The 26,229-nt window shown below is 41.3% G+C and overlaps 1 protein-coding gene across 29 annotated transcripts in view; it reads right to left on the reverse strand.

The window, feature by feature from the left end:
• Window positions 1-26,229, reverse strand: part of RBFOX1 (RNA binding fox-1 homolog 1) — a 1,500,640-nt gene that overhangs the window by 465,267 nt on the left and 1,009,144 nt on the right. For 25 of the 29 annotated variants that reach the window (XM_081170175.1, XM_081170147.1, XM_081170150.1 and 22 more), the window contains one exon: window positions 13,668-13,709. The exons of the other annotated variants lie outside the window; for them this stretch is intronic. In XM_081170175.1, coding sequence (XP_081026301.1) covers window positions 13,668-13,709 — 42 coding nt within the window. The remainder of the gene's footprint in view (window positions 1-13,667; window positions 13,710-26,229) is intronic. 29 annotated transcript variants of the gene reach the window in all.

Here is a 26,229-nt window from a genome sequence, read left to right on the forward strand (position 1 = left end):
CTTCTGCTGGCAAAACGACCATGAGCAGGGTCCCAGACACAAACAGCAGATCTTAAGTAGATTTGAGGAAGAGATTCCTGAAAAGTGGAAAAGCTCATTTCAAGGCCAAAGCCAGCACCTTGAATTGACCCCAGAAAAAAGGGGAGCCAACAAAGATGTCATAAAGTTGTCCTAATAGGGCTCATTCTGCAAACCCCCAGAGACAAAGCTGACTAAAGCATTCCAAACCAACTGAAGAGATATGCAGTTTTCACAAAGCAGTTCAAAATTATCTCACATGATTGAGACACCTACTGTCAAAGATATGCACAGAACAGTTCTGAATTGCTGTTGTTTGCTGCATGTATCTTAATGTTCCCAAACATTCATTGTACTTGTCACACAGAAGCAAGGGGGGGTGAGGAATCACAGTTTTGAATCAGTGTTTTCCATCACATGTACAACTGGCTTCCCTCTGAACTATACAGGCTAAATGCATTAGCACATTTTACGAGGAATATGAAACAGCTTGTGCAATTAAGCTGCCACCCAACCCACCCCTACACACACACATACATTTTAAATTTGCTAACTTTTGCCTATTCCACACAGGCTGAATAGGTGGTTATATATTCAGAAGCAGAGCAACGCACAGTGCCTCTGTAACACCTCTCCCTTCTCTCCAAGTCAATAGAGACTCAATGGGCAAATCAGTCTATATTTGCTGGGCTCTGACCACCTTTGCCTGAGTTCACCCCTAAATTTATTCCTTCCCATTTCTGCAACAATCTGCAAAGAAATAATACTTTGCACGAAAATTCACATTTAAAAGGGAATTCAAATATGTGTTTCTAAATGCATTCCCTCTCCAAACGCACATATTGAAATACATTTTGTCTCCAAATACATGTAGAATATATGTGGTTATTCATTTGTTTCTGCCTTTGAATTGAGAACCATATAGAACATTCAATAAATGAGGAAGCTGGTAAATAAACAAATTCCAAGTGAAACATTAGAATGGGAGGTGTGGAGCAGATTTGGTTATATTGGCATTCAAAGATTAAATCCCCAACCCCCAACGCCCAATTCATCTCTAGTCTGAGAGTTCCAGAAGTATCAACAAAAACCCGAAGGGTTTACTAAGAACCCATATATGGTGGTATAATGACTAGGGAAGAAGAGTGTTGAGCTACTACAGCTCAGGTTTATGTTGCAGTAATATATAGTAAGTATCTTATCCCAACCTAATCATTGCACTGCATTTTGTCAGGATGTCCATTTCCGAAAGGGATCTTAATGTGGTACCACCTCCCATTTGGAACTGTCTCCCATTACACAACACTCAGGTATCATATCTATGGTCTTCTCTCCCCTTTCGACAAACCCTCTCAGTGGAGATTTTTAGACTAGTTGGTATTTGCATCAAATTTAAAATTGTTTTAATATAAATGTTTCAACTGTTATAGTTGTAATTGTGTTATATAGGTTTCATCGCATTGTGAAATCACTTCAGGCTCTTCATAGGGAGAATATTATAAAGGAAAAAATTAATAACAATAATGCTTATCCTTTCCTCTTTTGACTCGGCATAAAGCTTCTCTAAATGCAGCTACCACACAACTGTCAGCAATGAGGACATCTGAAATCAACACCCAGTGAGACCAACCTGTTCACTTTTAATAATGATCCCTCAACTCAGTGTGGCTGCTGTGCCATATATTAGATTACTTCATATTAACTTAGATAATAATGCATTTTCAAATATCACATTAGAAGGAATTAGATTCCAGTGGTTAAACTGAAAATAAAATTTCTGATAGTGCTTTAGTGAATCTGATTCTGTGAGCCTCAGGAGTGCGGATGAGGCTCCAGAAGTTTCGAAAGGGCGTTTAAAGATGTTATTAATACGATAAAGGAGTATGCACAGTTATAGCACATGAATCATTTTTACATCAAAATTTCCCAGTTTTTGGAGCAGAGGCACTCCACAGACAGCATATAAAAGTTCTCTGAACTGTGCCTCGGGGCTGTGTCAACTAATTATTTCTGTATTTGAAATTCTGTTCATTATGAAATTGATTACTCCAATCAATTTTCCCCCATCTTTTTCCCTGAAACAAGTCAAATGGCACTCTCTGGTTCTCCTACCCATTCAAGGAAAGTACAGAGCTTTCCTTTTGAGATTATGAAGCATAGTTTTAGACAGGAAATTATTTTCTCTACACTGATTTGGACTCAGAGCTGAAGCATGCCAATCAGAACCTTGTAGTACAGCCCCTCTTGGGTACCCTACTTCAAGGCAGGAAGTGCATCATTGAATGATCTCCTGCATCAAAATACTAATACTGATAATCCCTGCACACAGAAAATTAGCATGTGTTAATAAGAAGAGGTCTAAGCTATTCATATTCCTGATATGTTAGCTTTGTTCATGCGGGGGGGGGGGGGAGAGAGAGAGAGAAAGAGAGAGAGAACAACAAAATAAGGGGAAACATTCCAGCATGTGATCTCTAACCATTAATTAGAAATGAAGACATCAGTACATTTCCCACTGTTATGTTTTAAGGTACAAGGATATGCATAGTCGGGAAAACATCTCAAAAGGAAAGGGGGGGAGCTATTTTATTTGCCCTTCTTTGGGGACCAGGCCTCCAAACACACAGCCCACCCTCAGGTATGTGACAGAGACCCATCTACTGGATGTTTCCTATCAGAAATGAATGAAAGGGTTTTTTGGGGGGGCGCATGGGGGGCAGGCAAGAGCTCCCTGTAAGTAGCATAGGTTCTAGACAGTAGGTCCTGAGAAGAGTGTGACAAACATCAGTGGTAACCATATGGTCCAACTGTAGATTCTTAATAAGTACAAATACCATTCACCTCAATTACCTTACTCATCTACTGTCACGGTCAACTGAATTCCACATTTTTCAGGTTGCTTTGTTTCACTTTCTATTAGCTTGCTGAGTATATAGTCAAGTTTGCTAGTGCACTGAGCTAAGAGTTTCTGCAAGCTGTAGCATTTACATTTGTGACACAATTGTGGGGAGCCAGGGAGGAACCCAGGTTGGGAAAGATGGAACAGTGTGATCCAAACCATTGACTCATGACTGAGAGACCAGTTGCCATTGGCAAGGGATATGAAATTCGGCCAGAGCATTGGAAGAGGGGTGGGAAGCAAGAGGTCTAATTTGGTTCCATAAAGGAAGCTGGATAAATAGTTGTGGGAGCTGGAGAGATGGACAAAAATGTAATTTGTCAGTTTTTATTCTTTCCAAACTTGAGTTGAGTTTGTTACATTTCTTAACCAGTCTACCATCAAAAAGCTTCACGAAAAACTATCATGCACCTTTCTCCTAACATACACATTTTAATGCAATTTTGCATAATATGCTGCACTTTCCAAGCAATTTCTGCCAATCCAATATAATGCAATTTTGTATGTTATACATACTTTCCCCTAAAACTTTCCTAATACTGGAAAATTGTATTGTAGATTCCAAAAAGTACATATTTCAGCCTCCCTGAGATCTAGTGATGAAGGGTGGTATATAAATCTAATAAAATAAATACAAATAAAATACAAAGTTAGCTGTGTTTCAGTTCTTGTGTTGTTTTGCAAAGAACAAACAAAGTACCACATGTTTTAATTTTAATGCAAGCCTACTTTGTTTGCAACTTTCCTGAATTGGTTTGCACTTTCCAAATTAATCAGCCTTGAATTTCTCCCTTATCCCTAGTTGGGACAAGTCAAACAATTATTCCGGCAATCTATTTAGTCACTGGTGATTGGGCCTGTTACTCAAAGCACAGAGCCCCTGTTGCAGAGCTGCTCAATATGGGTTTGGAATTATAGTGGGGAGTGGGGGGGGGGAGAGAGAATAAAAAACTGCAGTTCTAACTGCAGCTTAATTTGCAGGTTTCCCTGGTGGGCTGGCTGTAAAGATCTATTTTGTTCCTTTTGAGCCGATTTGAATAAGAGGCCATCGTGGGATACTGCTTGGAGGTCAGCGCCGAAAGACTGCAAATGGCTTCATTTGTTTTGGAAAGAGTTCTTTTGATGCCCAGTCCAGCCACCTCTGTGAAGGATATTCCAGAAGAGTACTTTAAGGAGAATTGATGTCAACCAAGCTTTGAAACAACCATCGAACCCCACTGCTGCTCACTGGCTCATGAACACCCTGGCCACTTCATGTCAGCTCTGTTTTTGTCTGTGTTAATCGATTCTAGCCTATATAATTAGTTTCCCGTTTTACCTTTTACAGTGCTTGGGCAGCTGAGGGGAAATGAAACAAAAGCAAGGAGGTGTGGGCAAACTGGGGGGGTGGGGGTGGAGAAGAGAGATTTTTCAACTTGAAGAGATGGGAAGGAATGCTTAGAAAAGAGTTCTGACCAAGTTCTGAAGTAGAGATGGAGAACCATTTTCAGCCTGAGGCTGTATTGCTTCTTTAAAGCCCTTGGGTACCAGTTGCAGAGAAGTGTAAGTGGGAAAAGCTGCTGTGTGCTCAGGTCCTACTTGCAGAGGCATCCGGTTGGCAGCTGGCAGAAGAGGATGCTGAGCTATGATGGTCCACTGGCCTGATCTAGCAGGCCTTTTTTCCTACTCTTATGCTTAAGCTTCATGTGAAGGAGGGAATAGTGAAGATCTTATTAGTCAATTATTGGAAGCCAAAAACAGTAGCATCACTTGACATTGAAGAGATATAACTGGTGCCTTTGTAATGTCCTGGTGTACAATTTGGCTTGGAATATGGCCCAATTTGGGAAAACTGACCTGTAAAGTTGGAGTTTTGGGGCACCAAAATAAGACTGATAAATGTATTTCCGTGTGGTATGACTTCATAACATACAGAAATATGGAGGAACATGGAGGTTACTCCACTGCCACCATATAAATGGGTTTGGTTGATCTGAACATTTTTCCTCTTCTGTAAATGAACAAAACTGCTGTTAAATGAAGGTCTTGTTAATATTTTGGATTCAATGTCAGAACACCTGCAGATATACTTACCTGATAGATCATGATAAAATATCACATGATTTGAATTTAAATTATACTTTTATTCTTTGATAGATGTTTGCGTCTTTTTTATATATGATTTTGCTTTCTACTCTGGACAATAGTATCTTTCTCACATTTACTGATATCTGTATATTTCCTTTTCCCCCTAATGAATATAATAAACATAGATATAGGAACAATATGGGAGAGGGTGTGGCTGGTCAGCAGAAACCTGAACAGGCCCGTCCCTCCTATAAAACCAGCACATGCTTCAACTTTCTGCTGCAGGTCCTACTTTGGGTATACGTGACAAGATTGCATCTCTCAGGGGCAATTAAATCCATAGGTGGGTTACATATCCTGTGAAGTGAAGAAGTGCCTCCTTTGATTTGTCTAAAACCAGCGGCTTTCTTATTGTTCAGGCAGTATATGCTGGCTTTTTATATCTTGGTAGAAATGCTAACTTTTTAAAATACGAAAAGCACAACACATTTTCAAAGAGATTTGTCTTGAGGTCCAAGCCAAGCACGGCATGCGTGGAATACCCATGCATTCCATCATGTCTTCACAAAGAGCATTCTGTAGACATTCTACAGTGGGACATCATTAGTGTCTCCACTGAAAGACAGGGCTGTTCTCCAGTTCCTCTTGTTTCCTTGACCTAACAAGTATTTTGTTTTCATCCACCATTTCCCTCTGAGAAAGGCGAGTTTCCAAGCATGAGCTGTCTTTCAATCACATGCCAGGGGAGCCCTCCTAGTCCAGTGAATGAGAGTGAAGATGTTAAGGGCGATGCACAGGGATTTGGGGAGGTTTCATTGCCAACTCCTTTAGGCTGTTATTTCGCTTTTAATGGGCTCGCCTCCCTCCAGCCCACACTTAGCAAACCAGTTGTTGTCATGTGCCTGGCTGAAGATATATCCGCAAAGTTAACTTGATGCAGGAAACTTCTTTTCCTTCCATCTTGACATAGCAGCAAACAAAGGAAGGCATGCCAAGTGACAAAAGCCTGCTGGGGACCTCTCCTCTCTTTTGAAGATCCATTTCACACCCCATATTCTGGTGGGCATGGAGTATTTCCTGCACCGTATCTTGCAAAAATGCACCATTGTGTAAAAGATAACTCTCCCTCATAATTGGTTTGCTGAAATTTGTCATTCATGTTCCAGCAATGCCACTGAAAGAAAAATGGCACTACGTCATGGTATTTTTATAGGGGCGGGGTGTGTGTTTCGAATTGGCAGCCCGCTGGCCACTGATCACCACCATTGTTATGGCAACAGAGCAACAGAGTTAAAACTACCAAAAATAAAAAATAAAAAAATGCTTTTTACAAGGAAAAACTTTCTGTATCCAAGAATTCAAAATATTTTCTTCGAGCTCTTTCAAAAAATTTCATTTCTTCCCACTCATTTATGAAACCCACTCAGTGCCGGATTTACGTATAAGCTAAACAAGCTATAGCTTAGGGCCCCACTCTCTTGGGGGGGTGGGAATTAAAGGAAAAAAAACCCCTGGATGTACATTTCCAAAATATAAGATAAAAAAACAAATAAAATAAAACCTACATACAACAAAAGTGTTTTGTGTTGTGTAGGCTCCTATGATGTAAGTAATGGGCCCTGCCTGCTCCCTAAAATAGTATGGTCCATAAATTACCATATAGCGTATATTCAACACACAAAAACCAGCGACAGCTTGTTATTGAGAAAGGACAGCTGGACATATAAAGGGCCCCATTATCTCCAGTAGCTTAGGGCCTCATCAAACCTAAATCCGGCCCTGAACCCACTGGTGTGCCTCACACTACTTCTCAGCCTAACTTACGTCACAGGGTTGTTTTGATGATAAAATGTGAAGAGGGTGGTCCAGGTACATGACCTTGAGTTCCTTGGAGAAAGGGGTGGGATATAAATGTAATGAAATAATTATAATATTTTTTATTAAAAATAAAAAACCACACACACAGGAAGTAGGTGTGCACAACTACCCCAAAGGGAGATAAATTTTCCTTGTTTGCATTTTAAGGCATATTTACAAAATTTGCACTTCTCAAATCAATTCACAAACCTAAACATAACTTCCCTTCAAAATCTGCACTTCTCTATGTTTTACAATACAGTTCTCCAACTGAGTAATGTGTATAAGAATGTATATATTAGTGAAAAGAATGTGTGTGTGTGTGTGTGTGTGTGTGTGTGAGAGAGAGAGAGAGAGAGAGAGAGAGAGAGAGAGAGAGAGAAACATACAAAAATGCATTCTATTACCTGAAAATCGTTTGCAAAAAAATGCATATATTAGGCAAAATTACATACAAAATATACTAAGAAAAATGTGCATCTAAATGTGTTTGAATTTTTAGGTAGACCTGTTTTTCTTTCTAAAGACAAAGATACGCAGAACTAGAGCAAACTGAACTTAAAATGAGAAACACAGAGTCACCAGAATTGACAGAGACATCTATCCCTTCCACTCATCCTCCTCACACACACACACTTATAGATTTCCTCCCTGTATACTTTTCTTCTCAGTAAAGCAAGCTCCAACACCGGAAGCAAGCTGAGAGATAAGCACTCTGGGGAAAAGGCTGCAAGGAGGAAAGTGGGAGTCTGCGGGGAGGATCTTGCTCCCTTCACCCATTTGCACCTTTAGGAGCACCACTTCAGTGTTTACCTGCTCAGACTCTGGCCCCTTCCATCTTCTCCTGAGGTCTTTCTCCCGGTGCCCTCCCTGAGCGAGGTTCAGAGGACAATGATAAAGGACAGGGCCTTTTCAGCAGTGGCTCCCCACACATATGATGCTCTTTCCAGAGAGGTACACCAGGCACCATCAGTGGCACCTTTCTGGCTCCAAGTAAAGACTTTCCCCAGCCATTGTGTTGTTGGTTGACAATACTGTATATTTTTTCTCTGCTGTTTTATTTGGTTTATTTTTCCTGCATGGTTTTTATCCTTATGTACTGTTCATTTTTCTTTTTTATTATTATTCTAGCATATGGTTCCTTTTCTGTTTTTCAGTTATGCTTATTGTTCCTAAAAGTTTGCATATCACTTGGATATACTTTATGTGACTTTTTTATTGCAGTGCATCTAGCTAACATTTTACTCGATGTAGACCCATTGAAATGAGTATATCAAAGTTAACCATGTCCATTGATTCCAACAGGTCTACTCTGTATAAGATGAAAATTAGATGCAACCCATAATTATCAATTTATAGTTAAAACTGAGCACCTTTTTTTCAACATCACTGAGAGTGTTCTATGTTGAAACACACATGGCTCTCAACTAGGTGGTTCTTTTATGCCGCCAACACACACTCAAAATGACTCTTGAACAAAGGAAGATTGCATTTTCTATAAAAAACTACTCAAGGATCTCTGTGCCGCTGCCCCCCCCCCAGCTGTGGCAGGGACCTAATGGGCTATTGTGGAATTACTGTTTGTGCTATGGCACCTTCTTCAGGCAGAGAAAGGAAGTGTAACATCAGCCCTTGAGAGTACCTTGCAGTATGAAGCTTCAGTGTTGGCAAGCCCTGGTGAAAGCACTGGGAGCCTTTCTGATTAGTGCTCCAGCTTTCAGCTCAAGTCATGGACCTCAGGAGCTCCAGGGGCTCAGGAATGTTTCCTCCAGAACTAGCTTCTGGAGCTAACAAATGAACCCAAATGTGATCAGACTTAATACAGCTGCTCTTACTTCCCAGCATTAAAAAATAAATAAAAAAATAAATCCTTGGCTTTGTTTGCTATGCTAATGCTCACATTGCCAATTCCGCTGCCATTTATTCACTGATGCAGTTAAGAGGATGGATTGGCAAGCAAAACACTTTTTAAAAGATTATTTTAGAAACAGTTATTTTATGTGGGGTGAGGGGGTGGGGGGGAGATAGAATTAGCATAACAGAGTCAAGAGACTGCTGAGTAAAGCTTCCCTGCTTTAAATATAGCTGCAAACCTATCTTGACGTAGAGAGAGGGTCGAGAGACTGAGATCTATGTGCTTTAATCATCTGTTTCAGAGAGCCGATGAGAATGTGCTAATCGTGCAGTTTTAAGCCAGGGAACATGGCTGCACTTCCATCATAGTTCTCTGCAGTTCCCTAAATGTACTTTGACTCCTGCCTTTAATACAGGGTTTAGGACATTCTGCCAAAATGTAAACAGACACAGATGTCTCCCCAGAGCACTTATTATTATTATTATTATTATTATTATTATTATTATTATTATTATACCTCAGGTTACATACACTTTAGGTTACAGATGCTTCAGGTTACAGACTCCGCTAACCCAGAAATATTACCTCGGGTTAAGAACTTTGCTTCAGGATGAGAACAGAAATTGTGCTCTGGCGGTGCGGTGGCAGTGGGAGGCCCCATTTGCTAAAGTGGTGCTTCAGGTTAAGAACAGTTTCAGGTTAAGAACGGACCTCCGGAACGAATTAAGTACTTAACCCGAGGTACCACTGTATTATTATATCACCTATTATTATTTCTGTTATCCATCTCTGGGACATCAATGTTCCTTCTCTTTTCCAAAAGTGGAACTGGAAAAAGCCTGCCATTTGGGTGGGCTACAGAGAATGTAACTAATTTTGCACCCCTGCTTTGCCACATCTTAATCTTACACTTGTGACAATCTTACAGATTTTGGTCTGCAGCTGGAGAGCAGCAGATGAATACTTATCTGGAGATGTCAAGATTTTCCTCCGTTCCTCTTCATGTTGTGCAGTGTTTTGTATGTGCCCTTACAATATCCAAGCACAGAAATACGAACACCGTGATCTGCACTTTACATCAACTCTGATGGCCCAGTTTTGATCACAGTACCCTGTGCTGGTAATGTGCCATTCATTATTTACTGGAAGGAGCCAGTGATGGAAACTCGAGGATGTAGAAAAATAAGAGCTGTGGGAAACCTCCAGTGTTTCTTGGGGTTCTGCAGATGCAATTGCTATGCCAGCAGATACTTGGAAAGGAGGGAGATAAAGCAACAAATAGGGGGTGGGGATTCATATAGATACATCATCATCATCACCATCATCAGTGGTAGTATTTATTAAATCTTACTACCACAAAAGCCACATGTTTACTATTATTAATTAGTATTATCATTTGTAGTGCTACTACTACAAAAAAGAGAAAGACTTATTGAAATGTGTAATTTATTATTATCATTACTGCTTCCTACTACTGCTGCAAAAGTAGGGAAAGCCATATGGATATGTTGTTGTTGTTGTTGTTACTGTGACTATTGTTATTATTACCATTGCTATTACTATTTCTATAAAAAGAAAGGAAAGTCATAAACAGATGCTGAGGAAGAAGAGGAATTTTATCAACTGTGGTCGCCTAACAAAGATGGATTTTTGTTTTGAACAAAAAATCCTCTGTGGTAGTTTGATGAATGCTTAGCATCCATAGATGAAAACAAATGATAAACTGACCCTAACACCAGCCAATTAAGAAATTACTGGGATGAGATGCTTAATTTTTTTTAAATTTTTTTTTGGTGGGGGGATGGGAATCCTGGAACAAATGAAAATATTCAAGAATGGGAATTCTGGGAGGCCATCACACATTATAGTTAAACATGTACACCTAAAGGTGTGGAGTGCAGATAGGGATGGTTTCACTCACTTCCAACTCACAAGGGCAGTGAGTGACTGCACACCCCACAGAATGCCTCAGCTAATCTCAGCTCTCCTAAGAACCCCGCTGGATCAAACCATGAATGTTGGAAGACACACAAAAGAAAGTACTTATTTATGCAGCATATAGTTTATCTACAGAACTCACTTCCACAAGGGGCAGTGATGGCCACCAACTTGGATGGTTTTTAAAAAGGATTAGTCAAATTTATGGAGAAGTCCATCGATGGCTACAAGCCATGATGGCCAAAGCTCTGCCTCCACTGTTATGTACTGAAGTTCTCACCCTGGGCCAGCAGGGGGATACTGTAGATAGTTATGCAAATAAGGGATCAAAAGTGACGTTCAGTGATTGGGTAGTTTTAGAAAGTTGTTACAGTTACGTTGTACTGGAGCTCTTTATAAGCAGGCTGACTGAACCCTTCAGTTCAGTTCTGTCCTGGCCTGTGAATAAACAAGAGCTGTATGAAGAATCGCTGTGTCATCTGATATGTTCACCCACAACTTAACATCCACGACTGCAGGCAAGGCTTATGAATACCACTTGCTGGATATCACAGGGCGAGAGAGCATTCTTGTGCAGAATATAGAAGGGTATGTAAATATATGTAGGAATTATTTTTCCTGCCCCAAAGTCAACGTTACAGTTTTTGCTCTGCCCTCTTTTGCTTCTGCCACCACACCCTCCAGCATACAGGCCTCAGAAGGTTGCCCAAAAGGAAATGGTGCCCTCCGGCTGAATTCACTTCCCCTCCACATCACAGTTACAGGATCTCATGAGTACATAGGGCTGAGGCCATACCTCAGCCTGAAATCCTGGGAGCTGGTGCAAGTTGAGGCAGATGGAACTTATCTAGATAGACCAACAATCCAAATCCATAGACCCAAGTGAAGTTATTTCATCAGTTTAAACAAGAACATTACAGCTGTGACAAAGCCAAGGCTTTTGGTTAAAAAGTCTCAGCCTTTCAGGGAGTCGAAACACAAGCTGAAGACAGGCTTCTGGGGCTGTCATTGTGCTTTTTATAGCTTTATGAATTACAGCTTATTTCTACCTAAGGCTGTGATCCTAAGCTGCTTCACAGCCTTAAATAAACGGGTATGATTCATGTTTCAAAGTCTGGGCTCCCCCCCCCCCATCCTCAGCCACAATGTGAAATGAAATAGGAAGAACACACACAACAACCACTGCCACCACACACACACACACACACACACACACACACACACACACACACACACACACGTTGTGTGTTTCCTCCAGCATTTTTGAGGTGCTTCAGCATAGGGCATTGAATTCAGTGCCACAAGACCCCTCCATAAAACAAGGAAGCAAGATGAGATTCAGAGGATGGGGGGAAATAAAACATGCCAGCGAGAAATGTTTTTTTAAAGCACATCTTGGGACTAGATGCAGAAGATATAAAATGGAAGTGGGGAGAGGGTGATTTGGAATAACATCACTTGCAGCAGGGGTGAGTATAATAGGAAGAAGGGAGCTCAGGGTATAGATGAAAGGGAAGGGCTTATTCAAAGGAGGAATCTCAACAAGGCTCTTTTTTAGCTGGTCTTCGTCTGAAAATCTTTGCCTTTTATTACCTGACTCTCGGTCCAGCCTGGCAGAGCACAATACAGGTGGAATTACATTTGCGAAAGGAAGCCTTCACCAAGAATTTTTGCTAGCAAACATGAGTGAAATAGCAAGTGGGGTAGATTGCCTGCCTCCCTGTTCAAAGCATGGGGATGTATACAACCAAGTTATACTCAGAATAGACCTCTGGAATTTATGAACCCATGTTAGGCATATCTAGTAATTTCCATGGGTCTGAGTACAGCTAGCACTGGATACAGCCATTGCATTTATATGCCTTGCTCTTGGAATGGGAGAATGATGCTGACCAAGGAGGTAGAGTCAATTGTAAGATGACCCCAACACAGACACACACACACACACAGACACACACAGTACAACCAGTGACAACACCAGAAAAACATTGGGGGGGAGGGCAAAAAAGAAGCAAAATATATTTCTAAGAGAGCAAGTAAGAAAAATAACAGCATACATTAAGAGAAGCTCAGAAACAGGAGAGGAGTTGGGGGAAACAGCTTCTGCTTCAGGAGGGCTCTTCCTTCCCCATGAGAGCAGCCCGTATTATTATACTGTTATTAGACACTTTTTATTATTATTAAAAAATAATTCAAAGTGATTTATAACAATAAATAAACAACACATGCATTAAAACCAGCATAGAACAAATCAGAAAAAAAAATCTAAAATTATCATGTTTAAAAGGTAGGAATAAATTATTCCAAACGCTGAAGAAGGCCACAGATAATTAAAAGTTAAAAGCCTGGTGGTAAATGTGTGTGACAAGTAAATAACAGAATGAATGAATGGATAAATAAATAAATATTTTCTTGTCTCCTGTCTCTCCAGGTAAAGGCTGGAAGTCACATTAACCAAATTCCGGATATTCACTGCGGCATGTATAAATAATAAATGGATATCAACAAGACCTCCTTCAGCAGAGGAGATGATGAGAAACTATAATTTAGTGGTAAAGTGGATACTCAGTGGGTTCCTTTGCAAAAAAAAACATTGGGAAGAGTTTATGTTTGCTTTAGCAGATGATAAAATAAGACTTTTGTGACCTTGCTGTCATCCAAACAGAAGTACAACCTGACTCTCACTAGAAGACTTTCAATTCTGTACAAAGCTCACCCTTCTCACAACATGAGAAATCAGTTCTTGTTCTCCTTTCTAAAGTTGCATTACAAAATCTGTCTATCACAATACCCCTCTCGAAATAGTATACTCCCTCTTAATCATAAACTGAAAACAAAGTCTATGCTTTATAATACCGTACTTGATTACCTCTGACCAGTGCCAAGCATGGGACCTTGCATGTATTAAATACACCCTTGAGTTAAAAACACATACACACACAATACAGAACCATTTCTTCAACAGAGGTCCTTTCCAATAACAAGGAACAATTCACCAATTGCCCAAAAGGATTTGCATATTGTTACACTTACCCTTAGTTGACCTCTTTCACAACTCATCTGCTGTCTTGAAAGCTACAAGGAATTAAGAGTAGGGGGGAGAAACGTTAAAATAGTAGGTCTTCAAAGACTGAAATTTGCAAGGATTATTGACATGTTGCCTGTAAACAATATGAGAAAGATGAGCAGACAGGCCAAAAGAAAGCCATGGTGGCAGAATGAAATTTAGGAGAGAAATCTGGGTCCTGATCAATCCAGAATGGGAGCTCATGGAGCTGAAAAGTGAAGGGGGAGACGAAAAGGTGAGATGCAGTAGATCTAACATGCCTACTGATATCATAACCACCAAGATCCAGACTTCAGAACTCCAGTCCCAGCCGCTGTAAAATCTATTCTGGAACAACGAATCAAAGATATTGATTGCCAATATTTTATATCCAATGCCCACAGAACATGCTTGCAAACATATACTGGTTTAATTTTAAAATTTACTGGATATGCTACATTTCTGTATAATTTTACTATCCTCAAAAATCACCATGCCTTTTCTAGGGCCAGATTTAACTGCCTACCTTCCGCAAGGGGGTTATCAAAGTATCCCATATGATGATTGTTTTATGACCCTGTGGGAGGAGAAGTAGTCAAAAGTTTGAGTCGTGTCTTATTTGTAAGTAATATTCCTGCAGAGGAACCTAATAGGTTACTTTGCTTCTTGCCCAACATCCCTTATGAAGAAAGACCCTGCTAGGACAGTGGAATGGCACCTGGAATATTTATTGGCTGACCAAAAAAAAAAACAAAGTAGCAACAGAGTTAGTGGCCAAGTTTCTCTTCTTTGCTCAAAGGTCTCGTAAGATGATTCAAATTGCAATTAGAATGAAAATGTATTTAGCAAACTGTATTTCATGTTTCAGCTTTTGTATTGTGAATTTGTGAGTGTTTTATCCTTAGTATTGCATTGTATTTTAAAGAAGTGTATGTTTCAATGCTTATGTTTTTATTATCTGTGTATGCTCTGTTTTAATGAGTCTGTGACTGTACAATAAATGATTGATTCCCAGTCATCACGTTTCTGATAGCTATGTTAGCAAAGTCACTTAAAGTCAGGTAGTGACCATTTTGCACATCTTCAATTGGTGTGTGACAATCAATGCATGGGTAGTTTGCACCCGGAGGAGGGAAGAATGGGGGGGCAGAACATGGCGGGCCGGGCTTATGCATGCTCTGTCAATGCATGTGGTAGCTAGGAAAGCAACCCCTGCACAAATTGGGAGTTGTCTGTAATACAAACAAAGTCCAGAGGAAAAAAGAAAGTCTAGTGTCACTTTACTGAGGAAACTGAACAAAGACAGTGTATAATTCATCCCCACCCTGAGGCTCTTCACCCTCAATTTAATAGCTTGCTTTCGCATTTGCATAGTTGGGATTTGAAAGGCATCTTGCTCCAAGTATATAAAGATTCAACTAAGCATTGATCTTTCACAGATCAACTTCCTGCTGTTCCAGAGAACTCACTGTTCTCTGCTTTCAGTTGACTTCTACTATAGGCTGGTTTCACAAAGTTTTAGCCAAAACCGTTTGGGCTCCCAGACCAATTGAATTTTATTAAATGTTGTTTCATAGAACCTTTGGAATAGTATTTCCTTATTATTCAACACTCTCCTCCTCTCCTTAGCTAGCTAGCTAGCCAGCCAACCAGTTTGCAGCGCAGAATGTCTTCCTTGACATTTTATAAAGATTAGCACTGAACACACAAAACTATTGCAATTACCTACCTTGCTGATCATCATTAGTTTTAGAAGTGTAATCAATATGGTACCTTTTCCCATGATGATCACATGGCAAATGTAATTCAGAGACAAAAACAGATTCTGGTGTATCCAGTGATAAGAACTATTTTTTAAAATAATTTCTGTTAAGTTTTCATTTTTACATTTCAAAATAAACATTTTACGAACTTTAAGATATACAGTGACTTCCCTTCTCCTTCCATGGTTTATTTTACATATCATACATTCCTGCATATTTTACTATAACCATTCAAATCATTTTTCCACTTTTCCACCTGTCAAAAATTATTTACCCTGTTGAATTTATCTTAGTGCTGCCAGCATTTTCAGCTGTGTTCAGTTATTTACAATATATTCAATAAATGTTTTCCAATCTTCTTTAAACATATGTTCTTTTCGCTCTCTTATTTTATGTGTTAAATCTGCAAGTTTTGCATATTCTGTCAAATTAAGTTGCCAATCCTCTTTAGTTTGGACCTTTCCCACTTTCCATTTTGGGGCTAACAAAACACGGTGCAGTTGTTGCATACATAACCTTCTTCTGACACCTAGGAATTTCTGTCTAACAAAAAGAACTCTGTTTTTTTGGGGGGAAGTAGTTTTAAACTCCCCCCCAATTCATTATATATCATTTCCCAATATACTTTTGTCTTTTTACATGTCCACCCACATGTGAAAAAAGATTCCCTCAGCTTCTTTACACTTCAAACACATATCTTATTCTGTTTAGCCAACCTACTTGGAGTTAGGTACCATCTATGAATCATTTTCAAATTTTCACTGAATAACATGCAGTGGATTTAAGGTCACTTTTCCAAAGTTTCTCCCAGAGGTTTTTGTTGTTTAGTCGTTTAGTCGTGTCCGACTCTTTGTGACCCCATGGACCAGAGCACGCCAGGCACTCCTGTCTTCCACTGCCTCCCGCAGTTTGATCAAACTCATGTTGGTAGCTTCAAGAACACCATCCAACCATCTCATCCTCTGTCGTCCCCTTCTCCTTGTGCCCTCCATCTTTCCCAACATCAGGGTCTTTTCCAGGGAGTCTTCTCTTCTCATGAGGTGGCCAAAGTATTGGAGCCTCAGCTTCACGATCTGTCCTTCCAGTGAGCACTCAGGGCTGATTTCCTTCAGAATGGATACGTTTGATCTTCTTGCAGTCCATGGGACTCTCAAGAGTCTCCTCCAGCACCATAATTCAAAAGCATCAATTCTTTGGCGATCAGCCTTCTTTATGGTCAATCTCTCACTTCCATACATCACTACTGGGAAAACCATAGCTTTTACTATACGGACCTTTGTTGGCAAGGTGATGTCTCTACTTTTTAAGATGCTGTCTAACCCAGAGGTTAAGATCTATATTGTGTCCTATATGTCGGGTCCTCCATCATGGAGAACACGTGTTGCAGTGCGATCACCAGAAACTGCCTCCCTGTTGTGGGGGGGGGGGCGTTTGGATGGCCGCAACACCCCATTGGTTGCCCCTCTGTTGCTGGGGCAGAAATTTGGTCAGTTGGGTTGACTATTGGCTGCTGAGGGGCTACTTAAGCTGCTGCACGTCGCTGGAGAGTTTCACTTTCTTGTGACATGCAGCTGATCACCCACCCTCCTCTCCCTATATTTAGGGTTGTTCTTATGGCCTTACTATGCTTGTCTAGGGGTTGTCTGTTTTGGAGCAGGGGCCCAGTAGGAATTTTGCCATTTGGCCGATTGGCTGGTGCCACTTGGTTTTTGCCTACCGTGTAGCAAATCATCACAACTTTGTAAGGTTGGCGGTTAGGCATTTGGTTCAATGTTTTGGGGAGGGGGCGTGGTTGGCTGTGCCTGCCCCTCCATTGCTGCTGCTAGGGAATTCCGTTAAAGGAATCCAGGGGCTCGCCTTGCTTTTGTCCAAACCCTGTCAAGGGGCTAGGGCCACACCAGAGCCCCTGGGAGCATCTGGGGTGAGCTGTGAGATTGCAGGAGTTCTTGCTCCCCCAAGATGCTTTCCTTTACTGACATACGGTGGTGCCCAGTGTCAGTCCTGTTCCTGCCACCGTGCAGGTTCAGGTAGTCTGGAACCAATGCCTAAGCAACCACTCACATGCTGTAATCAATAAAGTTGTGGCCAAAATTTAATGCCAAAAACCTTAAACTAAAATCTGTGTCTATTGTGTCTTCATTTGGGGGTGGTTTTGGGGGTCTTCACACACAACTATAGCCCGTGTCACTGAAACTAACTAGCTCATCTATTGTTTCCCATTCTAATAAAAAATTATACATTTTAGACAAAAGTTTATCCTTATTTTGTAAGAGCTCTTTTTCAAATTGTGAACTTTGGTCCAGAAATCCATTCTTTCTGCTTTGGTCCAGAAATCCATTCTTTCTATCTAATTTAAAAATGTCATATAACTAATAATACTGCAACCAATCCAGAACTTGGTTCCCTATGTTTTCCATTGATTTCAGTTTGGGTTCCTCTCCTGTAAAATCCTTCAGTTCCCAACCAGTTCAGGGAGTGTGGCACAGCCTGACATCTCCCTCCTCTTCAATCTCAGTGTACCTCCTTGTAGAACCCAGCAACAACAAGCCTTTTAAGTTGAAATCTTTTTTCAGTCTGCATCTGCATTTAAACTGTTTTTTATTATTATTATTTAAATATGCTTTTATTGTTTTGTCACTTGCTGTTTACTACCCTGGGCTCCTTTGAGAGGAAGAGCAGGATAAGAAAGGGGGGAAAGAAGCCCAACAGTGGGGAGGCTTAGGGCTAGCCTAGAATGAATTGGCTCTACCTGTCATGGGCTTTGTCTCCACCTATGGTTGGTCTCCCTGACTTCTGCCCCACCAGCCCCAATGGGCTCCAGCGACCACTGCTGAGTAGATATGCATAGACTTGCATAAGACAAACCTCTAACCTGATCCTTTTAGACTGAGGAGCTGTGACTGGATCTGAAATCTTTGGCTCATGTCTTCTACAAAGCTATGGTTGCTTTAGGTTCCATTCGTAAGATACCTTAGACGTTTTAAATATTGTAAGGCACAGTAGAAATGTTTCAAACAAAACAAAACAATTATTTTAAGCCCTTCAAACTCACTTTGGACATGGCCCCCTGTAAACGCATCAGTACTATCAATTATATAACTATTAGTATTTATCATATTTATAAGTTGCTTTCCTCACAAAAGTGACCCAGTGTGACTTCCGAAAAATATACTATACTGATGTTAGTGTTAGTGATGCTAATGTTAGAGTCACATCAGTGATAACAAACAAAACCAATAAATATCTAAGAAGCACATCCAGACACATAAAATACAGTTATTACAAATCCCACCCCATTAAAAGCGACCACAAAATTTTGAAACCCTTCAATGTAAGAGCCACAAGCCCAGGTAACAAGGAAAGCTTCTGCCTGGTGCCTAAATGTAGATAAAGATGGTACCAGGCAAATCTTCCTGGGGAGAACATTCCAGAAGCAGGGAGCCACCACTGAAAAGACCCATTATCGTGTCTCTCCATGGAGAGAGAAGGGCCTCAAATGACAATCAGGGGGCCCATGTCAGTTCATGTGATATGGTGACCTGAGCTGTACAAGTCTTTATAGGTCAAAATCGGCACTTGGAATTGAGCCCAGAAACATTGGTACCCAGAACAATACTGTCAGAAGTGATGCCATATGGTCAGACCATTCTGCCTAGTGAACAATCTGGCCACTAAATCCAGCACCTGCTGCAATTTCCAAAAAATCTTCGAAGGCAGCCCCATGTAGGTCACCTGAGTGTAGACAACAGAAGTTAGGCTATCCCTGTCCAGATGGTGCACCAGCTGTAGCTGATAAACGAAACTATGCCACCAAGACTGCTTGAGCCTCAACCAACAACAATGGGTCATTCTAGAAGTGCACCCAAGCTGCTCTATCAGAGGGAATCTAACCCAATTCAGAAGAGGTCCCATTCCATTCATCTGATCTAGGGAACCACCCAACATCAGTGACTCAATCTTGTCTGGACTAAGCTTGCATTTATTGGCTCATAGCAAGTCTGTTATAGAGGCACATCCACTGCCACATCTATCAAAGGGCCTTGTAACCCTTTTTCAGCACCTGCACCACATTGCCTCACTGGCAACCTTCCAAAGACCTGCATATCATTGCTGAGTAGAGTCAAAGGCAACAGTGGGTGCTGCAGCACAGATGACTCTTACCTCTCTCCAGGACGCTACATTAAAAAAAGGTAAAAGACCCCTGACAGTTAAGTCCAGTCGCGAATGACTCTTTACAGCTGAGGGAACCGGCGTTTGTCCACAGACAGTTTTTCTGGGTCATGTGGCCAGCATGACTAAGCTGCTTCTGGTGAAACCAGTGCAGCGTACGGAAACACGGTTTACCTTCCCACCAGAGCGGTACCTATTTATCTACTTGCACTTTGACATGCTTTTGAACTGCTAGCCTAGCAACAGGAGCAGGCTTTGATCTTTCAAATTTCAGCGGTACCCTGTGCAAGACCAAAATTTGGTGCCTGCTACCTCTCGCCTTCCATTTTGCTCTATTCAGTATGTCATAGTTGTAATGCCCTACAGGGCCCCTTGACTCAGCACCCAGTGTGGCAGGACCAATCACACTGCCCTAAATCTGTCTCTGCTAGCAAAGGGCATTAAGACAGCTCAAGGACATATTTCAGCTAGGCAAAATTACCTGGGGAAGGTGCAAGCAGGGCCTGGTGAAGATTGTGGCCTGGGATAAGTCTGATAAGCCAACTGAGAATCCCAAAGGGATGTGTTTGAGTCCTGGGATTGAGGTTCCCCAACCCTACTGTACAGATATATCTCACTGATTTTATTTTATTTTTTAATTTAAAAACAAACAAACCTGAATTGCAACTATGCTTTAATAGTATTAAATAAAATCATTAACAAGGGCAATGAGTAGCAACTCTTTTTTTAAAGTCAGGGTATTTTAAACACCATCTCCAAGAGGAAAGTCAACCTTCAAACTTTCTAAACGTCCAGAGCTGTAGGTGTAGATCTGAAGCATTTACAAAAGAGGCAACAGAGGAATGAGACATGCATTCCAAGGGAGATGGTAGGATATCAAAAATGCCCCAGTTCAAATGAAGGGTGTGTGAGGTGATGGAGAGAAGGGGAAGTTATGGATTATCTGTCATCCCTTGCAGCTCCCACAGACCACCTCTCTACACAATAAGCAAAAATATCTTACTTTAAAAACAGCAACAAAAAGATGATCTGGGCCCCAGAAACGTGTGTTTGTGTTTATTAAAAAAATACCTACTGAAGCTCACTAGGAAACAAATGCTCAAGGTTCTTGATAACAATTTTCCCCCACTGATTTTGATACCGAGGGTTTGTTTATGGCTGGTGGTTTTGAAAAGTGTTCTGGGGACCATTCAGAGTTCCTCAAAGCTCTCTGATGGGAAGGTCAGTCACGGCAAACTTTTTTTCCCCCTGAAGGTCAACTTACACCCCACAAAATTCCCTGCACTGGGCAGCCATAGAGGAAAGTGTTGAGTGTGATCTAGGGCGCAGCATTTTTTTCATGGTATGGTGAAGACCTCATGTGAGCTGAATGCACAGCCTTGGCACATACTACAGATCCGTCCACAGTAGACATAGGTTAAATAAAAAATATGTACAAGAATTCTATCACACACCCAATCCAAATTCGGAAAGTTGAAATCAGAAATTAGCTAACCATCAACTAACTATTATACTGCTGGAGGAGACTCTTGAGAGTCCCATGGACTGCAAGAAGATCAAACCTATCCATTCTTAAGGAAATCAGCCCTGAGTGCTCACTGGAAGGACAGATCCTGAAGCTGAGGCTCCAATACTTTGGTCACCTCATGAGAAGAGAAGACTCCCTGGAAAATACCCTGATGTTGGGAAAGATGGAGGGCACAAGGAGAAGGGGATGACAGAGGATGAGATGGCTGGATAGTGTTCTCAAAGTTGCAAACATGAGTTTGACCAATCTGCGGGAGCAGTGGAAGACAGGAGTGCCTGGTGTGCTCTGGTCCATGTGGTCACGAAGAGTTGGACACGACTAAATGACTTAACAACAGCAACATTATGGAGAGTTATATTCTTAATTGCTTGCATAAGCTTGACAGAATAGAAATGTTTTCAGTATGTGTTTAAAAGTCAAAACAGAAAGTGACTGCTGAATCTATATTAGCAAGAGTACTCCACAGGACAGAACTGATGATACTGAAAGCTCAGTTTCTTTTTCTTGCCAAATGAGCCTTGCCAACCCATGGAAGGGCCTACAATGCTCCTGCAGATGATCTGAGTGGTTGAGCAGACAGTCTCTGGGGTTCACTGAACCTAAGGTGTTTGAACTTTGAAAATTAATAGAAGGACCTTGAACCCAGCTTTGTAGCAGATGAGCAATCAGTGCAAATGTTTTAACAGTGGCGCCACAGTGGCCAGGTGCCCCCGTTTCTCTAGCTGCCACATTCTGCACCAGCTGGAGCTTCTGAACCAGGCCCAAGGGCTTTCAAATTTTAAGGTTCTTGCTTGTGCATTGGCAGCCACATCTGTACCTGCCACATGCCAGATACCACACATGATTTCAGGTATGGAGCAGGTAGGCGTGATTTGGGGGAAATGGCTGGCGGTGATTCACCCCTGACTTGTGTGGGGAAAACATCAGAAAGTGTGTTTCCCACACAGGAACTTGCTACATGAGAGGAGTGATAACACTCAAAATGTGATACAGCTCCCTCCTATTGAAACTGTATAGCCCAGAATTCCACCACTTCAGCAAAATTCCATACATTGATATTTCATCCAAGGCAGCATATTTGTGGGTCCCCAGATGGTCTCCCAGTTGTAAACCTGCTTAGCTTCAGCAAGGTGGTGGCCTCATGTGCCTTTAGACCACCTGCTGTGAAGTGAGGAGGTCCCACGTGGGTATGAAAAGTCCATTTCCTCATGGGCTGTTTTCATCTCTTATTCTACAGGCAGTAAAGCAAACCCTGAATAGTGGTCAGTATGTGTATTTCACATCAGGGACTTGAGTGAGTGTCAGGGGTCTAGTAAACATTTCCCTGGCACACTTTCCCATTACCAACCCCTGAGAAGTAATGGGCAAATGTGTTAATTTAGATTTATTTCGGTTATGAACATTTTCACGTCAGTTTGCAATTTTATCTATCTAAAAAGTTCGTATGGAAACTCATTTTGGGATGAATTTATCTTGAACTGTATATTTTGACTAAGGCACACATTTTTCCCAATGCTGTTTTGCCTAACATTATTTTTCCCCCCAAATAAATTCCCCTTAATGCATTTTTGTGTTTTTTTGTGGAGGTTTTTGTTGTTGTTGCAAAAATACACCTTTTTATGACACTAAACTTGAATACAAGCATTTTATACCCATATGTGGCTAGACAAATACATTATAAAATTCAGAGAAGTATATCATTTTTTTAAGGCTGGCTGTGTTTTGGTTCACATATTGTTTTGGAAAGTGTACTGGTTCTCTGATGGTTAAATGTGAACTAAATTTAATTCTTGTCCCACTGCTCCATCCCTACTCTATGTCAGGGACTGGAATGGAGAAGCAGAGGGATGGTGGGGATGCCCCACCCCTTCTCCTGTAGCTGACAGGGAGCTACAGGGTATCTGAAGAAGTGTGCATGCACACGAAAGCTCATACCAAGAACTAACTTAGTTGGTCTTTAAGGTGCTACTGGAAGGAATTTTTTTATTTTGAGGGAGCAGAGAGACATTACTGAATCACAGCCAAGCTATGAGGGAGATAACAAAGCAGAGACAGGTGAGCATCCAAGCTATGCAGAGTTAGGTGAAGTAAGGGAGGGGTTACAGCAGCCAGCAAACACTTCAACAAACAGCATAGAGGATCCTCTGTCCCCTAGGACGTGACAGTCGTTGAGGGTACAAGAACAATGTACGCAGAGACATTTGTCAGTGGGAGGCTTCCGTAGTGGCTTGTGCTGTTGGGGAAGGTGGAAGAAGGAGGAGCCAGAGTAAGTAACTCCATCATGGAGGAAAGACTGAAGTTCTTTGTCTGTTACCACATTGACTGAATAAATCATAAGTAAAAACTTTCTTGTTTCCTCCCGGCTCCTTGAAACCATCGGAAGGGGAGAGAGGGAATTCCTCGGGCCTGGCACTCTAGAGCTGCTAGGACCAGGGCTTTTTTTTCCCAGCCAGAACTCAGTTCTAGCACCTTTCAGATGGGCACCATTGCCATTATAAGAGAACGAGGGAGGCATTCATGGTGACTTCTGGTACCTCTTTTTCTGGGGGGAAATACCACTGGCTAGGACAATGTTTAGATGTCCCAACCATGTGAGCAGAGCCGGAGCACATGGGTACCATTTAGATGGGAGAGCCAACATGGTTGGATCATTAAAACACTGCAAGGGCAGTTACCAGTAGTGACATCTGCTTGGGTGAGCCAGGGGAACCAGGACACTGCATCCTGCTCTGCCCCACAGACTGCTACTGCTAAGAATCATTGATTAATTTGATCTCTGTGGATTCGAATGTGATCTGACCTGATCTACAACTCCAAAAGGTAATGTGCTGATGAAATACAGTTCTCGTCCTCCTTCACTACACCAAATTTTACAATGTGGGTTAAAAAAAGAAATACATATAAAATGTGTATGTCATGATAAATTACTTTTAGAGCTTGAGAGACAATACATTTAGAAATTGGTATTAGAAAGTATGTTTAGAAAATTTGCCTACAAATACATATTCAGATACGTAAGGCAAGAATTTGCAGCACATGGCACCAATAGCTGTGCTGCCTGTGTAACAGCCCTCATAGTTAAGGAGCTGGGTAGAGCAGAAAGAGAAGAGAAGTGTGACATTGGAAAAGGAGTGGGGAGGACCCAAGGCGAGAGGGTCATCAACAGAAGTTGGCACAGCTGAAGCAGGTTCTGGGCAAAGTGAATGGGAGCTTTGAGCTGCAGAGGGCAAAAGGCAGAAAGGGAGAGTGAGAAGGATAAGAAGAGTGCTTTATCTTTTATTTTTTGTAATTTTTAAAATTGTTGTATTAAATTATTTCAGACATCTATGATTCCAGGATATATAATGTGTTCTTTAACACAAAGGAGTTGGTTTGAAACAAAGGCGAAGAACAGAATCTTTGGCTTGCAGCCCTAGTGGAAAGCTAGAGAAGGTCTCTTGATGGCTCAGTTGACATCTTGGTTTGTAATTTGGATAACAATAAAAGCTAAGCATTAGGAGATGTGTTTAGTGTCTTATTTAGGGTAAATAAAATATGGTACCAAATATGAACAAAAACTTTCAGCCGTTTCACAAAATGCTTGGTTGGTGTAAAAATCAAGAAGTAATTTCAAAGCACTCAAGCAGCACCAAACCTGCTCCCTCTCTCTCACTTTTTGTTGTTGTTTCATTTGCTAAATGTGCAACTTAAAAGAAACCTTGGCAACCCCTGAGCACTTAGTGGAAAATATAAATAATGTATCTGTAATATGTAAACCCGTCCAGATAAACCAATGGAACTGAAAGCCATAACATATTTAATTTATGGCTGGGAGACTTGAGAGATGAACTTTGAGCATGCCCAGCAATCTTGAAGTACTTTCACTTCTTAACCCTAAATGACCTTTGTCATGTCGAGGTTGAGCAAAATGTGCTGGATTCTCCCCGCTCTCTTTCTCCCCCTCTTCCCTTCAAAATCACATGTCAACCTAGGTTGTTTAGTGAGGGTCAGTTCTTCCAGATCTCAGACACTGGGGAGGGCTTTGAAAATGATGCTCATCATTTAATAGGGAGGTCAAGGGTTTATTTGCCAGGAGAACCCTTGAAGGACTTCAGCAACGAGCTTTTAAAATGATGGCCATCCTCTGAGACTGTTTTACAATTGTTGAGCTGCTGTGTGCCAGCTTGTTCAAATATGACACATTACAAATGGAACATGGCCTACTAGTGCAAGTTGCTGCCCTTGATTGATCTTTTGGCATGAGATACAAGGCTCGTGGTTGCAACTCCAACACAATGTTGATGTATCAGATTAAGAAACAAATTAAAAAAGGGAGAGACCATGTGATGATCACAGCAAGTGACCTATCTAACAGAAAGCAGCCAATATTGCACAGTGAGGGTGCAAAAGAGGTGTTCTGCAGGCAACTGAAAAGCCAGGAGTATTTGCTAACGAAATTGGAATTCAGGGTGAGTTGCAAACTAGGCAAAGCAAACTAGAACAACAATAACAGAATGGACTAAGTGGCAACTTACATCCTTAAGGCAAGGGGCTGTGTCAGGGGTAGACAATGTGTTACCCTCCACATGGTGATGTGATCTCTGATGTGTGTGGTTCAAGAGCTCTGTTGCACTCATGCACTGTATGTGGGCTTCCCATAGGCATCTGTTTGGCCACTGTGAGAACAAGATGCTGGACTAGATGGGCCTTTGGCCTGATCTAGGAGCAGGGCTTTTCTTATTTTCTTCTGCTGCTCTGTATATAAATTAGCAAAGACAGAATTCCTCGAGCATCTCTAGCTAATACTCATTGCAGCTGAGGTGCTGGATAAAAACTGCATCTGATGCAGTGGTGCCCACTAACTTTGATGGCTGTGAAAGAGCATTAGACAAATTCATGAAGATTAGGTCTACTAGTTATGATTCCTCCATGGTCAGAGGAAGTATGTTTCTGAATATCAGTCGCTGGAAACCACAGATGTGGAGAGTGTTGCTGTGCTCAGGCTTCCAATACTGGGGTATCCGGTTGCCCACTGTGAGGTCAGAATGCTGGACTAGGTGGGTCTTTGGTCAGATCAAGCAGCCAGACTCTTCTTATACACATAGTAAA

The sequence above is a fragment of the Podarcis bocagei genome (assembly GCF_964188305.1).
Source record: "Podarcis bocagei genome assembly, chromosome: 14".
In the NCBI taxonomy this organism is placed as follows: domain Eukaryota; kingdom Metazoa; phylum Chordata; class Lepidosauria; order Squamata; family Lacertidae; genus Podarcis; species Podarcis bocagei.